We start from the raw sequence: 16,978 nt of genomic DNA, 5'->3' as shown, positions 1-16,978 counted from the left end.
ATTCTGTGTAGAGAGGTCGGTGCCTTTTTTTTTTTTTTTTTTGCTGTAAAGGTGGAGCCCAGATGTGCTTTCTAGAACACCTGGAGTCCTCGATGGCCGGGGGAGGGGATGGGGAGGCCCTGGTGATGGGTCAGACTTGTGCAGAGGTTCTGTGGAGAGACGGAGGAGGCATGGCATGGACCGTGGGGTGGTGCCTTGTCTGGCTTTCTGACCGCTGTCTGAGGTGGGCTTAATAGGGGAGGGGTGCTGGAGCGGGGGAGGGGGGGCTCTGAGCTTGAACCACTGGACTCCATTGGTGACTCCATTCAGCAAGAGGCCGGGGGGAGGGGGTGCTGAGGGATGAGCTCTTACTGAGGTGGGCCTCGCTCCTGGGGCCTTCTCTCATTTGTTAAGGTTCCTAGTTTGCAGGGCAAGAAAAAAATGAAGGATTAGAAAAGCCGAGGGCTTGTTCCAAGGACACGGTGTGTAGGGGGCAGAATTGGGACTCGGGTCTGCTCAGCCTGCATTTTTAGTATCCCTGGCCTCATCCTGGCCTCTTTGCTAGGGAAGGGACCAAGATGAGACCACAGCCTTAACAGAGCTGGGGTGCAGAGGAGGGCTCAGGGTGTGGCCGTGAACCCGAGGGCAGCATCTCCTTTGCCACTTGGTAAAATGCAGAAAGCTACTTAGGGCTGGTGCTGTCACCAGGTCTTGGAGATGAGGAATTTGGGGGAGGTGCAGAGTGTTAGGCTTCAGAACTAGAGAAACCTTCGTTTTCCAAGGTGACACCTCAGCAAGCCTCCCAACCTTAAGATCATGTCACTGAAGGTGACCCACGTGGCTCATTCCTTCCCCTCCTGGGGGCTCAGGTGCTTTTCCTGATGCCAGGATGTGGGGAGGACATACCTGGCTTGCTGCTGGACAAGCGGGGTTCTGGGGCCTTTGGTCTTCAGGGCTAGCTTTTGGTGACGAGGTCTTCCAGAACAGCGTGTCCCCAGAACCCCTGCAGAGCGTGGGAAGCACCAGCTTTCTCTGCGAGTGCATTTCAGGAGGCAGGAGGCCCCGGACCAGTGGGCAGGGCGGCTGTGACAGACTCCCCATTGTAACCCCGAGCAGGGAGTGCGGAGCACTTACATATAACTTGTAGTGCAGGTTTCTACTTCCTGGGTGCTATAGGACCTGATGGCTTCTCTCTTTGGGACATGCTTTTTGAACAAAGGCTCAATTTTGTAATTCTTGCCCAAGCAAAGCCGCCAACATCCAGGCATTTTATGCCTGTGGAGCGGATTTGATTTGCACATCTTGATGGTCCAGTGGGCAATTTGCTCTTGTGAGTATAAGAGTTGAATGCAGGTATTGTGACGGGGTGAGTTTGTGACGGGGTGAGGGGGACTGTCCCTGTGTGCCTCTATCCCTTTTAGAAAACATTGTCATGAGCTGGTGAAATTGGGAGAGAAGGGGATGCTGACAAAATCAGGATGTTTTTTCTGATTCCACTTTGAGTGATTCCATTCAATTCCACTTTGAGTCCCAGTGTTGGGTGACCAGGGTGACCCGTTCCTCAATGAGTACATTCCTAGGCCTCTGCTCTTTCTACATTTTTATTTTCTCATGGGCATCAGTATGATGTCATTCAAATGTAGAGAGCTGTCCACCCTGCCTCTTGTAGAGGGGCCTAAATTGTGTGAAGGGTGTGCCTAGAAATACGGCTTAATGGTCACCATATTGGAGACATTAGTTATGCTCCATCTGGTCATGTGGTGGGGGAGCCAGGCCAGAGTTTCTGGAGCTGTCAGGCTGCTGCCCCAGAGGTAGCGATTAGCAGTGGTGACGGTACCTGGTTCCTGGGATGCAGCACGTTGAGTTCTGACACGTGACATTTCAGCCCCATGCAGGGCTATAGGACGCTAGACAGTTGGCTGGGAAGAGAGAGAAAGGCCTGCAGCCCTTTCCTGGACACCTTTTCACTGCTTTGGCTTTTTGTCCCCAACTTTGTGCTGGCAGGATTTCGTGAGGATGAGAACTTTTTTTTCTTTCTTTGATTGAACTCAGGGCCCCCCACATGCTAGGCCAGTGCTTTAGCACTGAGCCACATCCCCGGCCCCATGGGTGAGAACTTTCGTCTTTATACTGGGCAGAGTGTATGTCCCCTCACCCCCTGTTAAAGGACAAGTAGCACCTCTGCCTTGTGAGGCCTGTGTTTGACGTTGGCTCTTGTGAAGGGGGGGTCTAAGGCGTCTGAGCTGAAGGAGCTGCGTGGGCCCTGACTCCGTGTCTGTGTAGAGTCCTTGCTGCAGGATGCCATCGAGGGGACCCCACTGCCTTAGTTCTGTGCGAGCTTCACCAAGACCTTGCCGTGGAAGAGTCGAGCTGGGCTCTTCCAAAGCCCCAGATCTTGCTAAACAGCTCTGGGTTTCTAAAAAACCAGGCTGCCCATGCCAGGTGTCTGTTTGTCTGTTTGGATTCCCTCATTTCACAGTTGTGGAAATATTCCAGTTGTGCCGCGCGAGGGGGTTTCTGATCCTGTGGACAGAGAACTGGGCGTCGTCCAGCTGAAGCGTCTCACTAGGACCCTGGCATGGCCTGGGGCCAGGGACCTGGTGCAGGCCAACTGGATGGGGGACCTCTGCCCCCACCTGCATGTGCTGTGACTTTTTGCAGTGACTTTTACAGCTTGATCCCGTGTGTTGCTGTCGATTCTGGCAGTCCCTCAGCGTCGCGTTTGTCTTGTACCAGGTGACAGAACGTCTGGGAGGGCACCAGGAGCCCAAGGCCTTACTATTTTTGCTGCAGATGTCCCCGGGGACAGGGCTCGTGGGCCTGAGCCCTGCCTGGAGGTGCGGATGGGTTTAGCCCCAACAGGACATGACAGGACAGCCGCCACGCCCGCTAGCCCCCCCCTCCCCACCCATCAGCTCCTTCTCCCTTTCTTCTGTCCCCTCTTCTCTCTTCGCCCCCTCCTCTGCCCCCTTTCCCTCCTCCTGCTCGACAGCTCTATGTTCAAGGACTTCTCTCCCCTCCCTGTCTTCCTCTTTGTGGGGAATGCGCGGGGACTGGATGACCCCATAGGGAGGAGCCCTTGGAGGGGCCTGTTCCCGGGACCCTATGTGTCCTTGAAACTGGATCCTGTAGACACTTGAAAAGGCGCCATGCTGGGGACGCCCCAGAAACCGCCTTCTTGGTGACAGTGGAGTGTGGTTAGTTGTCCTGTTGGCACAGGCTGCTCTTCTTTCCCCAGAAGTTTAAGCCCACAGAGCGTCCCCTTGGGATGGCTGGACAAGGCAGGCCGGGGCTCCCATCTGTTTCTGTTGGCGTTTGGGCGCCACTTCAGAAACCACCGGGGAGAAGTTCATGGGCAGGCTTGATGAGAAGTGACAGTCTGGGTGCGGCTGTAGCTGGACCGGCAACGGGAGGTGGGGCCACGCAGCTTCCCCTGTCCACACAGCATGTCCTCCCGCTGGGCTGGGGAGGATTCAGCTGGGCGGAGGGGCAGCCGCTTGGGCAGGGTTCCCCCTCCTGGGGCTGCCTTCACCTGCAGCAAGGCCCCGCCCCTTCATTTACCTACAGAGCTTGTCACAGGTGACATCAGTATGATGTCTCACCCACAGGTCAGGATCTCTCCCTGGATCTGCTGAGGGCCTGGGAGAGTCATGCAGACCCTGCCTCAGTGTCCCTCTCCCTGCTTGGAGACCCCTTATCTCCAATTTCCATTGGAATTTTTGAGGAGCACGGGACTGAGGGAGTTCTTGGGGAGGGCAGGAGTCACAGGCCCGTGTGGGTGACTCTTGGGGACGTTTCCCTCGCTCTTTCTGACTCTCAGAGCAGCCTACCTGTTGAGGCCGCCCCAGCTGAACCAGCTGCCAGCTTCTCCAGCGTGGGAAGCTGGGGGAGAAGGCCACCCAGTCCCCGCTCCTGGGCAGCAGTGCCTGGTGCCCGTGCGCTGGCAGCAGGTGGAAGCCAGAGCGCCGAGCCCGCCCAGAAAGTAAACTTGTCACCTTGTTTGTTGAGCAGTTTTAGGTAACATGACAAAGAATGCCCAGGGTTCATCCCAGCTTGCTTGCTTGCTCCTTTTTGAATTTCAGTTTATATTACGGAAACTATGTTGGGGACAAGCCTTCTGTCTGTGGAACCCCCTGGAAGAGCATTTGGTGTGAGCAGAGTGGCTTCTGGAACCTTCTCTGTGTTGCATTTTGGCAGGACAGAGGCTCAAGGTGAGGCTGTGAGGCTTGGGAGAGGTGAACCGTGTGCTGCAGCATCAGAAACACCAAATCCAGGAAATGTTAATATTGCTATAAAAGGCACTGTTTAGATTTCCCAGGGAGCTCCTTGCCCTGTGTCAACTGTCATATTTCACAGAGCAGGCCGTGCAGCGAGGCGGAGTCAGGGAGGGAGTGGCCCGCGTTAGTGGCGGGCAGTCCAGGTTGGGGTGGCAGGTGGGGTGTGGCAGGCACGCACTTCTGGTCCCAGCAGATGAGCAGATTGTGTTGGCCCCTCCCAGAGCAGCATGAGGGGATTTGGGCACGCTACTTAGAGGGAGTGGGCTCTGAGGCCACCTGAAGCATTCACACACAGAAGCCAAAGCCCCAAGAAAGCAAATGGCCTTAAGGCAGGACAGGGACAGGGTTGCTTCAGCGGGGCCAGCTGTGTGGTCTCTACTGTGTGTCCCTGGGCAGGGACCCGCGAGCTGGGTCACTGGTTGGCATTCTGGCCCTCCCCTCTCCTTACAGCTTCAGCCTGTCCCTCCTGCTGTCCCCTTCCTGTGCCTTTCTTCATGTATCCTCTCTTCTTCTAGCCTGTGCTGGAGTCTGCCTGGGACGCCCAGGGGTGTGGCAAACACTGCAGACCCCCCAGGTGGGAGGGCCTGTTGCCTAGCTCAGGGAGGAGGAGGGGTGTCTTCTGAGTTTGCCTTTAAAGTTGTCACGGCTCGATTTTATGGATAAACATCATTGTCTTACTGATGCGTTCAGCAGAGAGAGTTTACTGTGCTTGTGGTTCATGATGTCACTGGAAAATGGATGACAGTTTTGACCTGGGTTTAATGGAAATAAGATCCATTTTTGGTACCTGAAGACACCCTAACTGTCCACAGAGATGGGAGCCCAGCCTGAAGTCGCTTTGTGTCTTGATGTAGAATCCAGAGGTTCTCTGTCCTTTGAACACTGGTGTTCCCAGTCGTGGCAAATGTCTCTGGAGGGTAACCGTGATGTGCTGTCATCCACTTTTGTGGGTTATAGTTGGAAGGTCAGGTCCACACGAGGAGCCTCCCTGGAGCCTCACAAATAGTGGCTGGATATTTGGGCACCCCTGCTCTTCATTGGGGAGCCTGTGGCTGGATGGAGAGTCCTAGGGTGTCATCTTCTTTGCCCCCAGGGTAGCACCCCAGAACCAATCATCTTGTGTCCAACCCAGAACAAGACTCTGTCCCTTGTTTTGTTTTTATTTTTTTTATTTATTATATGACAGTGGAATGCATTACAGTTCTTATTACACATATAGAGCACAGTTTTTCATGTCTCTGGTTGTACACAAAGTATATTCACACCAATTCGTTTCTTCATACATGTACTTGGGATAATAATGATCATCACATTCCACCATCATTTATAACCCCAGGGCCCCTCCCTTCCCCTCCAACCCCTCTGCCCTATCTAGAGTTCGTCTATTCCTCCCATGCCCCCTCTCCCTATCTTTTATCAAGGAAAAATTTAGCATTGGTTATTTGGGATGGGCTAACTTCACTTTGCATTATCTTCTCTAACTCCATCCATTTACCTGCAAATGCCATGATTTTATTCTCTCTCATTGCTGAGTAATATTCTCTGACCTTGCTTAACTGGCAGGTGGGGATGTGTTTTGGTGACATTGTTCCAGTAATGGGGACACCCCTGGTTTCAGTAAGACTTGGTGGTTCATTGAGTTCACGTGAAGGAAGGGATTCTCAAAACTGAGTTTCCTATCTTAAAAGCTGAGAAATCATAATTGTATTTTCTCAGGAGAGGGATTTTTCTGTCATCGCAAATGCCGTGCTTATCTTTCTTCCCTCTGATGTCGTCTGCGAGCATTCTATGACATGGAATAGGCCCGTGGCCTCCCCTTATCTGAGGGACAGGACAGAGCAGACGGGCTACGAGGGTCTGTCGCCTCTCCTTTCAAGGAGGGAAGTTTTGTGATTTGACCCAGCTGCTTCCCTGCTCAGGAATCCTTGATGACACCTTCTGGCTCAGAGGAAAGCAAATCCCAGAACATTCTTTTTCTATTTTTTTGAGGCAGGGTCTAAGTTACTTAGGCTGGCCTCTTACTTGCAGTCCTCCTACCTCAGCCTCCTGAGTGGCTGTAGCTGGGAGTACAGGCACACACTGCCACACCTGGCCCAGGGAGTGGAGTGACAGGTGGTCTGCCGTCCGTCCCATAGTTCTCTTCCTCTCCCTTTTCTGCCCAGGGTCCCGACTTCTGAGCGTTTCTGTTAGTGCCTCAGTTCAGCTGCCTCCTGACCTGCCGTCCTGGAAGATCCCATCTGAGAACCTTCCAACCAAGTTCCCAACATCTTTCCCTTTGTCCTTTGCTTCTCAGCCCAAGTGGCCGCTCCTGGGGGAGCTTCTCTGATCGCCTCCCTTCACAGGAGCTGAACCTGCAGGCCACGGGTCTCTCCGTGCGAGGACTCGGCTCTGCCCTGCACCACAGAAGCCGCCCGGGCAGTGCAGAGCCTGTGAGCGTGGCCGGGCCCCAGGCACCCTGTTTACAAAAGCAAGCCGCGGCTGGCTTGGCCCCTGGACCACCGCTGGCCAGTTCCTGCCACGGATGGAGCCCTCACCCGCCACTTCTGTGTGGGCCGCTGTCTTGCTGTGTTCTTTCCCCCTGCTGAAGGCCACCTCGCACACTTTATATTCTTTTGTAGATTTATGTTTCCCCTCTGTCACCCCCACCCCAGTGGAAGCCCCACAAGGGCACGTTCCTGTGTTGCTTCCGGAGAGTCCAGAACAAAACGTGGCCCCCCCGGGGGTGTTCAATAAGTAGCTGTGCGTGAGGAAAACAGGCCTTTGAAAGGAAGCCCGCCTGCCAGTGGGGCTCTCTCTGCACCATGTCGGGGTCTTTGACTGTGTCCCCCGGACCCCTTGTGTTCCAGTCTGTTAAACATTTGGGCCCCTCTTGGTGGGGCCCCATGGAAGGCCGGGGTCCCCAGGTTGGCTGGTTGTGGTGGCCGCGGTTCGTGGATCAGATGCTTCTTGGGAGTGAGGACTAAGGCGTGGACTGACTGTATCTCAGTCATGTGGGAGATTTGTCCTGAGTGGACTCTGGGCAAAACAATTGCCTTGTGACGCTGCCCAGCTTTGGAGCCGTCCAGTGCTGGGAAGGAGGCTTTGTGTTTTCCAGGCCTGGGGCTCTGTGTGCCATTCACAGCCCTCGCTGCGGGGATGAAAGCTCGCTTCATGGACCTCGTGGCCAGCCCCTGGTGGCCTTGGCTGTTCTTAGAGGCCAGCAGCTTCCTCCCTCCTCCTTTGGGGAAGTTAATGTGGGTTGGATCCTCTTGGGTCTGTTCCATCTTGCCCTGTGTCTCTGGGGGCTGTGATGATGCTCAGTCCTGCTGTCCTTGTGTATGCCACAGGCCCTAGGATGAGTGGAGGACACACTGATCCACAAGACCTGGGTCCCCTCTCTGGCAGCTTTGTGTGTCCTCGGGGAGGCGGGACGTGCTCATAAGAAATATGTACATCCCAGGAGCTGAGAAGGCGGCAGGTGTACAATGAGGGCGCAGGGCCACTTCCCTCTGGCCAGGTGACTGATCCAGGGCTTCTGCAGAGGGCCCTTGATCTGGGCTTGAAGGAGAGTCGGGTTGAACAGGGATGAGAGAGAGGAAGGGATATCCCCAAAGAAGAGAGAAGCACAGAAGCCGGGAGGCTGAGGACCTGGATGAGTGGGGTAGGGTTGGTGGCAGGTGGGGTTGGGCCATGTGACATGGAATAAGAGGCGTCCAGGGTCAGTGTAGCACAGACCCGCTCTCAGCCGTGGACATTCTGCTCTTTTAGTTTTGTCTCAAGGCCTCTGGGCATGTCCCAGCCTAGCCCAGCACACTCCTGACCAGCAATAGCTCTGTGCCCGATATCTCTGCATGGGACGGTTGGTTTCCCTTGAATTTGAGGCATTTCATTTTAAGGAACTTGGTTTTATAACCAGAGGCCAAGTGTGGCACAAATAAATAGATAAGTAAAAGAAGGAGGGAGAGCACGCACATAGTCCTGTCGAATCAGCGCATTGGTAAGAGCCAGCGACTGTCTTACACACGGGAAGTGCCACGGTAATGGGCTTTCCCAGGGGGAGCAGGCTTCAGGTTGGTGGTCAGCTTCGGCACGGTCCTGTGGCACATCCTTCCTGGCTGGGTTCTGGTTTGCTTCTGAAGACCTTCACCATGAGGAAATGGAGGCGGGGCAGCTCTGCTGGGCACTTCCTCTGGCTGCTGTTTCGGGGCTCAGTCTGCCTCAGTCTACCCTTGAGTGTGGGCTGCTTCCTGGCTTCTTGGGGTGCGGGGAGAGATAGACGCCTCCTGGGGCCATTTGTCAAACAGGAACGGCTTCTCCTGGAACGGAGGGCCTCACTGACCTTTGTTGGACGTTCTCTCCTCCCGCTCTGTCCCATCTGTCTCTGTCTCTCTCTCCCACTTTCTGCAGAGCCACCAACCAAATACCAAATCTCCCAACCAGAAGTGTACGTGGCCGCGCCAGGGGAGGCGCTAGAGCTGCGCTGCCTGTTGAAAGATGCCGCCGTGATCAGTTGGACTAAGGATGGGGTTCACTTGGGGCCCAGCAATAGGACAGTGCTTATTGGGGAGTACTTGCAGGTCAAAGGCGCCACACCTAGAGACTCCGGCCTCTATGCTTGTACTGCCGCTAGGACTGTAGACAGTGAAACTTGGTACTTCATGGTGAATGTCACAGGTGAGTTGGCCTGCAGGCTGCGCCCTCTTCTCTGGCTGTTTTCTGGTTAAAGTTGATTTTTTAACTTTTTTTTTTGCCTAGTGAAATCATAGTGACATCTGCTAGTTGGCTGGCTGCGGGGCACACAGCTTCAGAGTTTGTTATTGATCAGTTTTTTAAAAATTATTTGTTTACTTTTTGAGATAGGGTCTTGCTGTGTTATTCAGGCTAGTCTTGAACTCCTGGGCTCAAGTGACCCTCCTGCCTCAGCCTCCTGAGTAGCTGGGACTATAGGTGCATGCCACCCCACCCGGATGACCCATTTTTGAAATTCTTATGGCAGGACCTGGTCCTCTGAGAGGCCCATCATTATGAATGACCGAGATCTTGTGTGCAAGGCAACATTTTAAGACAGCACACTTTTAATGTTAATAAATTTTGTTTCTCTTTATGCCACCAACATCTTTGGCATTTTGAAGATTGGACTGAACTACGGAAGCTCCAAATTTCTGGTTCCTTTATTAAAATATGAGTTCCTCTTAGCTTTCTTTCCATGTAAGGTGGGGAACCGAACAAGCCCCCTTTGGGGCCAAGGTTGAAGTTCTCTGTGAAGTTTAAAGTTCCTCTCTCAGAATGCTAATGACGAGAAGGGCCACACAGGGATCACGTTTTGTTAGGGACCCATTTCTTTCTGGAAGGGGTCCCCACATGCTGAAAAGTTCTCTTGCGGAGGAAAGAAATCGTTGGCTGTAACATAATCAGTAAATCTGCTGGGGACTCGAATGTTGTTAGAAGCTTAAAATCCAGTTCCAGTAGATCCAATCTGACGGTGTGTTTAAATAGCACAGGAGCAGGAGGCGTCGAGAATCCCAACAGAGACCCACTGTCCTTCCAGAGGGACCCTTTAAACCATTAAAAGCAACCGAACGTGGTCTCAGGCTTGGTGGTTCCTGGGTGGTGAGCTCAGCCCTGTGCAGGGCTGGCGGCGGTGATGGCGGCCCTTGGCTGGGCAGAAACACAGGCCTGGATCTGTTCTCTTGCATACAGATGCCCTCTCGTCCGGAGATGACGAGGACGACACAGACGCCTCTGAAGACTTGGTCAGTGAGAGCAGTAACAACAAGAGTAAGTAGCCGCTGCCCCGAGGCCCGAGAGAGGAGCGCTGGGAGCTCCGACCCCCACCGCCACCGTGTCCTTGTCCGCGCTGGGCCCTGCGGCTCTTGCTGTCCAGTGTGTCTGCTGTCCTAACTTTCAAACCTGAGAATAAACCGTGTCACTGTCCCCCCTTCACCACCGCTCGTCCTTTCTTCTGTGTCTGTCCACTCTGTGGAGACAGCGGCTGCCTTTCTCGTGGCTTTCTTTTCTCGTTCCGTTTCTCACTGTTCCGAGACCGGCCACACCCGCCTTGGTCATCTCCATGGCTATCCACGGTGCCTGGCTTCACCCAGTGACTCTTGACCAAGGGTAACTGCCTGTCCCTCTCCCTGGGACCTCTGTCAATGTCTGGTTGTCACTGGGGGAGGGGCACAAGTGGCATCTCACAGGCGGGGCCAGGTTTGCTGCTGGGACCGCAGAGACCCATCTGGTCAGTGCGCCACGGAGTGCGCCACAGCTGAGAAGCCCTGGCTTTCCCAGATGAGGGCCTCGTGTGGTAGGCAGGGACAGGAGAGGGGCCAGGTGGTGTTTGCTTGTTCTGAGGCAGTTCACACTGAGCGCTGACCCCGGAGGGCCCCTTTTACTTGGTGGTAGGAACGCGACTGGCCTCTCGGGGCTGGACAGCCTGGGTCTGAGTCCTGCTTTACCTGCCGCATCTCAGTTCCCCATTGAACACCTGCGCCTCAGTTTCTTGGGCTGTAAAATGGGAATAATAACAATGATAATGCCTTCCAGGTGGTTAGGAGGCGTGAATGAGTTGACATTTGCACAGTGCTCCTGTAAAGACTAGGTAGCATCGGTTGCGTTCTGCGTTGACCCGGCTGGAGCGTCCCACAGTGATGGTCCTGGAGTTCTTTGCTTGGGTGGTATAGACTGCACTGTCTCCAGACGATTTTGTCAGTTAATTTAACCAGGGCCTAAATAATAAAACAATTAGTTTTTTTTGAAAAATTGACTTTTTAAGGAGCAGTTTTGTCGTCATCACCCGAAGCCCGTAGTTCACCTCAGGGTCCCTCTTGGTCTTGTGCACTCTGAGTTAGGACGAGTGTCCGAGCACACGTGTCCACCATTGGTGTCATGCAGAGCAATCCGCTGTGCCCACCAGGCAACCCTGGCCTTTGTACTGTCCCTGTGGCTCTGCCCTTTCCAGGATGTCCTGTGTTGGGGACGCACACTTCAGCTTGGCCTCTTCGTCCAGCGGTGTGCTTGGGCTTCCTCCTCGTCTCCATGTCCTGACTGCTCCTTTCTTTTTGGCGCTGATGCTGTTCCGTAGTTCAGATGGGCCTCAGTTACTGACCCACTCACCTGCCCTAGGGTGGCTCGGTGGCCTCCACCTAGGAATAAAGCTGCTGCAAACTTGGAGGCAGGTTTTGTGGAGATGCACATTCATAGCTCTCCTAGGTAATCGCCACCGGTGCTGCGATTGTTAGATGATGCAGAAAGAGTGCGCCCAGGTTTGTGGGAAGCCACCGCACACCTTCCAGAGGGGCTGCGCCATCTTGCTTTCCAGATCCTCGCCAGCTTTTGATGCGGTCTGTGTTCTGATTTTGGCCTTTCGAGGAGGTGGTTGTGGTCTCTCTGTTGTTCTTATTTGCATTCCCTCAGGATGAGCCATGTGAAGCACCTTTTGTAGGTGCTTAATTGCCATCCCTGCATCTTCTTTGGTGAGGTGCCTGCTAAGACCTTTGGCTCGTTTTTTAATTGGGTTGTTTGTTTTCTTATTGTTGAGTTTTGAGAGTTCTTTGTATATTTTGGATAGCAGTCCTGTGTATTTTTGCAAATATTTTCTCCCAGTCTGTGGCTTGTCTTTTCATTCCTTTGAGCGGCTCTCACAGCACAAAAATCTTCAATTTGCATGAAGCACAGCTTATCCGCTCTCTGTGGATTGTTGTGCTCTGGGTGTTGCTATCTAGAAAGCCACCAGCAAGGTCAGCTCTGTGTTATCTCCTAGGAGTTTTGTAGTTTCCCGTTTTACATTTAGATCACAGTCATGATCTATTTTAAATTAAGTTTTATGAGGTCTCAGTCTGATATTTTGCCTGTGGATGGATGTTCAGGTGGGCCAGTACCATTTGTTGAAAAGTCTCTTATTTAGTCCAGGGCTTTTTAAAGGAAGAAGAAACAATAGATCTTAGGCACCTGGGAAAAATGTGGTACTTAAGTGAGGGTTTGGATTTGTCCCTGAGTCCCCCAGTTGCTTGGGGAAAAAGGGAAATGTTTTGGTTGATAAGAGTTTTTACTTTTAGGCAAGAGGAAGCTTAGGGCAGTGGTTCTCAAAGTGCTGTTCCGGGCCCACAGCATCAGTATCACTGCGGGTGGAGGGGCTTGTTGGAAATGCAGATTCTCAGGCACCTTCTCAGACTCACTGAAGTAGAAGCTGGGTGTGATTCTGATGCACATGGAACTGTGAGATCCACTGGCTTAGGATTTGCACGTGCAGATCTGCCTTGGACAAGAGTTTGCCATGAGCCATTTTGTTGTGAAACTGGGTAATGAGGCGAGTAAAAATGTCATATGCTGTGATTCCTACTGGCCTTCTACGGGGGCATGGTTTAATACAAAAACACTGACACAGCCCAGCATACCACTGGCCTCTTTAGTTGCTTGGCTCTGGTTTGGAGCTGGAGGCCAAGAGTCAGGGGCTGTGAGTGGCCCTGGCTGGTGCCGCGGGTCGCAGTCCGTGGAGAGCACTTCTCCTTTTATTGATCTGCAAAACCTGACTCAGGAGCAGAAGGCAGCGCTGGAGTGGGTCATAGGCCTGTTGCCCGTGGGCATCCCGGGCTCACACTGGGGTGGAGTGAGCACGTTCGTGCAGTTGTCTGCAGCTCGGCAGTGATACTGCATGTGGGCGCCTTTGCTGCCGACTGGGACATCAGATTCCCCCGGCTTGGTTTGGCTGGCTTGCCTGCCAACTGTGTGGTCCTGCTGGTCAGGTGCCCTGCCAGATAGCTCGCCGCCACAGTCCACGTGAAGCAAGCAGTGAGTGCGACAGCAGGTAGAGCAGGCTGGGCATGCGTCCTCCCTCTGAGGGCTCAGCAGACCTCTGGGTTTCCACCGTGACCACGAGCCAGCTGCCCAGGGTCCGGGAAGGGCCAGGCACAGAGCTGTCCGGTGGGTGCCAGCGAGGGAGCATGTGCCTGGCTTTTTTCACCTTGCACCCGGGGGTTTTTGTAATTGACTCTCGAATGACACCACTCTGGCCCTGAGATGGGCGCTCTGTGGTGGTGAAGGGCGAGTTTTAGCTGTCCCTGGAGGTGCTACCCCCGCGAGGGCCTCTGTTTGTGCCTGTGAAACATTAGACGCTATTTAAAGTGATAGCAGCTCTTAGCTGGCTGCGTGGCCTCTGCCATCTGTTAGTGTGATTAGGCTGGTCTGATTCACAGGTGCAGCCTGGGGCGGCCGAGATTAAGCAGCTGTGGCCTGTGTGGACAGAGGAATGCCGTGGCCGGGGTCATTGGCAAGGCGGGAAAGGGATGTTGCCATTAAAACAGTTTTTTGCCACCTCAAGTGTCAAATGCCTGACCTGATTAATAGGGAAAATTGCAGAAGCGCAGAATTCTCAGCATTTCCAGCCACCTGGAAACACCCGGGTGTCCAGATTGATTCCCCGGTGCCCTCTGATTGCCTGGGAGATGCCACGTGGGGTGGCTTGAATGTTCCTCTAGTGAAGTTCACAAATGAACTTCTGCTGACTGCTGACAGTGACATTTTGGGGCTTTGCTGGGGAGATTTTTGTCTCTTTCTGGATTAAGACATTGCATGTTTAGTTCTCTGTCTTCAAGCTTGAGAAACGTGGGGCGGGTTATTCTGTTTTGATGCCTACATTGATGGGTGCGTTAGTGCTCATCCAGTGTCGGTGCTCAGCTGTGAGAAGGAAAGGTAGCCTCCTGGGAGAGGCCTGGTAGGTGCAGGCGGGGGTAGCCAGCTATGACAGCCCAACCAAGGTGAGGGCCTGGGCTCCGTCCCGGCATTGGAAAAAGAAAAAAAAAAAAGAAAAGAAAAGAAAAATTAAGGCAGGATTGCTGAATTTTGTACATGAAACTGGTATCCATTAAGACCAAGGTGTTGCTTGATTTTTATAGGAATGTTCTGCAGTATCCAGGTTGCTCCTAACTTTTAACCCAGCTCTGATCCAGTCCCAAAGTGGGCTCCTCTGAGGGGGACTTTGTGTTTACACAGGCAGAACAAGTGGCTTGTTTTCTGTTTTATTACATCTTTTTTTTTTTCTTTTTAGTTGTAGCTGGATGCAATACCTTTAATTAATTAATTAATTTTTATGTGGTGCTGAGGATCGAACCCAGGGCCTTGCCCGTGCTAGGTGGGCGCTCTACTGCTGAGCCCCAACCCCAGCCCCTTATTGCATCTTGTGTGATAAGACCTAACACCTTGAGCCTGCCTTTCCCAGTAGACTGCTGGCTTCTCGAGGGCAGAACCTCCCTGGAGGTTGAGTGAATATTTTGTGGAATTACAGGCCTTATGTACATCTTTTATGGATCATATTAAAAACAGAGTGATGTGTAGGTTCTGCTCCATACATGAAGGAAATAAGCCAGTGTTTCTCAAAGACCATACCTTGGAACCCTGGTTCCAAATGATTCTCTGCCAAGTGAGTTGTTTTGAAATTTTAGAAATGTTGCATGCCGTAACCCTTTCTTGGAGATGTACAGTGTCCAACAGTATAATCCACGCCCTAAGGGGTTCTACAGTAAAGCATCTGTTAGTTTTGTTTTTTCCCAGGCTTTTTCAAATGTATTGGCCATAAGACCCTTTTAAATAATACAGCCTCTATTAACATACCATTGTACATGATTTGGAAAACCCGGCAGGGGCTGACTTAGTGGGTCTAACCCTCACCCCTCTTTAAGTCTAGTTCTCCCTTCACAGATACAAAGGGCATTCTTTGGTCATATTTTAGCAGCTGACTAGCTGATGACCTCACACCTTGCCAGTGCTAGATGTTTCCCGAACAGAGCAATCCTGTGATATCATCACACGCCGGCTGCCAGGAAATAATGCAGCTATACATGCCCATCAGTGAAACACGTTCTCTCTGGACAGAAAGTTACAGTTTCAAATGCTAGTTTTTGAAAGGCATCCAGGTTGAGGGTTTTGAAAGGTTCAGAATTTATGCCTTAGCATAGGAAAGTATAACTTAACCAGTCGTTGCCTTCCCTAGGTATTAGGGATCTTAATGGGTTACCTGGCAGCAGATAAGTAAATGTGTATGCTGGTTTGCTCAAGGGGTTTTTATTACCTCCAGCTTAGGTTTAAGTGATTAATGTTTCTCAGAGCCTGAGACTCAGTTCCTGGGAAGGTCATGACTGTCAACAGTTGAGACCCATTGTTTGGCCAGAGGGACATGATGGCAAGATGCGAGATGGCTGCATTGAGACTCTACCCTCTGGAGGGGTTCTTTCTATTGACCGGAGATGGAGAGAGGCAAGGTAATTTTCTATTTTGGTTTCATTCCTGTTGAGACCAGCAGATGCCCCATACTCCATGTCAGAGAGAAGGGATTTTTTTTTTTTTTTTTTTTAAGTCACTGGGGAAAACAAAAGTATTTGGCCTGAGATTCCAAACTCTTTTTATTGATGAATCTGCCCACAGTAATGGTTCTGAGCCATTTTCTCATTGGGAATTTTACTTGGTGGATGATTTCTAGGTTGGTGAATGGAGCTTTCTTAGTTGTGTTGACTTCTAGGAGTTGAGAGGAACCAAGAAACAGAGACCTCAGGCCTCCTGTGTTTTTGAAAATTCTTTTTTTTTTGGCAGGGGGCAGTGTACTAGGGATTGAATTCAGGGCACTCGACCACTGAGCCACATCCCCAGCCCTATTTTGTATTTTATTTAAAGACAGGGTCTCACTGAGTTGCTTAGCATCTCACCATTGCTGAGGTTGGCTTTGAACTTGTGATCCTCCTGCCTCAGCCTCCCAAGCCGCTGGGATTACAGGCATGCGCCACCACGCTCTGCTGTTTTAGGAAATTCTTGGTAATGGAAAGCTCGTCAGTAAGTTGGCGTGGGCATTTCATCTCAGGCTAACAGTGATGGCCACTTGCTTCTCTACCTCCCTGGTCAAGACACACAGGCAGAGGCTGGAGGGTTTTCCCGCAGGTGATTGGCCACCTGGTGGACTCCACTCATTTCACTTGGGTAACTTGTCTGTGGTTTTTTTTTTTTTTTTTTTTTTTTTTAAATGTGTTTCTGATTGGCCTTGAGCTGGTTGAGATTTCTCAAATGAAGCCACAGACCTTCCCCTCAGCTCACACCCCCACCGTCTGTTAGATTGGCTTTCTCTAAGTTCACATCAGACTGAAAACAGATGAACCCCAGGCGGGTTCAAGGCTGGTGACGTTTCCCCTCACAGGGGTTAGAGCATTCAAATGTCCTGATTAGTGATATTTTTAAAAGCCCTAATTATAGACTTAGGGCAGAGGCCTTACTGGGGCTTTAGGGAGTTTGTGACTTAATCTAGGAGCTGGAACCGGCTGCGTGTATGTGTGTGTGTTTTTATTTTTGCATCAATAAAAATACAGTTGGCAGTCATCAGCGTCCATGGCCCACATAAATCTTGAACTTTTGACTTAATTACTATGGGAGAGTTCACAGGGCAGTCGGGAGTGGTTGAGAGAGCACTGCTCAGGGAGCCAGAGACTTGGGGCTAGCCTCAGTGGGGCCTCTGGCTGTGTGACCTTGATCATATCACTTAACCTTTCTGGGTGACACTGATCACATCAGCCATCAGGCCAGATGGTCGCTGAGGCCTCTTTTGGTACAGCTCTGTAATATGATTCCATGTTTTTCCTTTAAAACCTTGGGCTGTGCTCTCTTTTTGGTTCTGGGGAGAGAGCAGACCATGAACCTTAGGTGTCCGTATTGGGGATATGTAAAGGTTTTTTGCGGGGATGGGCTCCGTAGCCCATGGTTTCTCATTA

The 16,978-nt window shown here is 52.0% G+C and overlaps 1 protein-coding gene across 13 annotated transcripts in view; it reads left to right on the top strand.

Moving 5' to 3' along the window:
- The window catches only part of Fgfr2 (fibroblast growth factor receptor 2), a 95,702-nt gene that overhangs the window by 12,338 nt on the left and 66,386 nt on the right, over nucleotides 1–16,978 (top strand). For 5 of the 13 annotated variants that reach the window (XM_015498331.2, XM_015498330.2, XM_015498328.2 and 2 more), the window contains exons 3-4: nucleotides 8,643–8,909; nucleotides 9,936–10,013. The exons of 4 other annotated variants lie outside the window; for them this stretch is intronic. In XM_015498331.2, coding sequence (XP_015353817.1) covers nucleotides 8,643–8,909; nucleotides 9,936–10,013 — 345 coding nt within the window. The remainder of the gene's footprint in view (nucleotides 1–8,642; nucleotides 8,910–9,935; nucleotides 10,014–16,978) is intronic. 4 more of the 13 variants (XM_015498334.2, XM_015498335.2, XM_015498333.2 and 1 more) reach the window with 1 other exon arrangement.

This window comes from Marmota marmota, unplaced genomic scaffold, assembly GCF_001458135.2.
Source record: "Marmota marmota marmota unplaced genomic scaffold, marMar, whole genome shotgun sequence".
Classification (NCBI taxonomy): domain Eukaryota; kingdom Metazoa; phylum Chordata; class Mammalia; order Rodentia; family Sciuridae; genus Marmota; species Marmota marmota.
The sequence above is the reverse complement of the archived record's forward strand: the minus strand, read 5'-3'. Positions and strand labels throughout refer to the sequence as shown.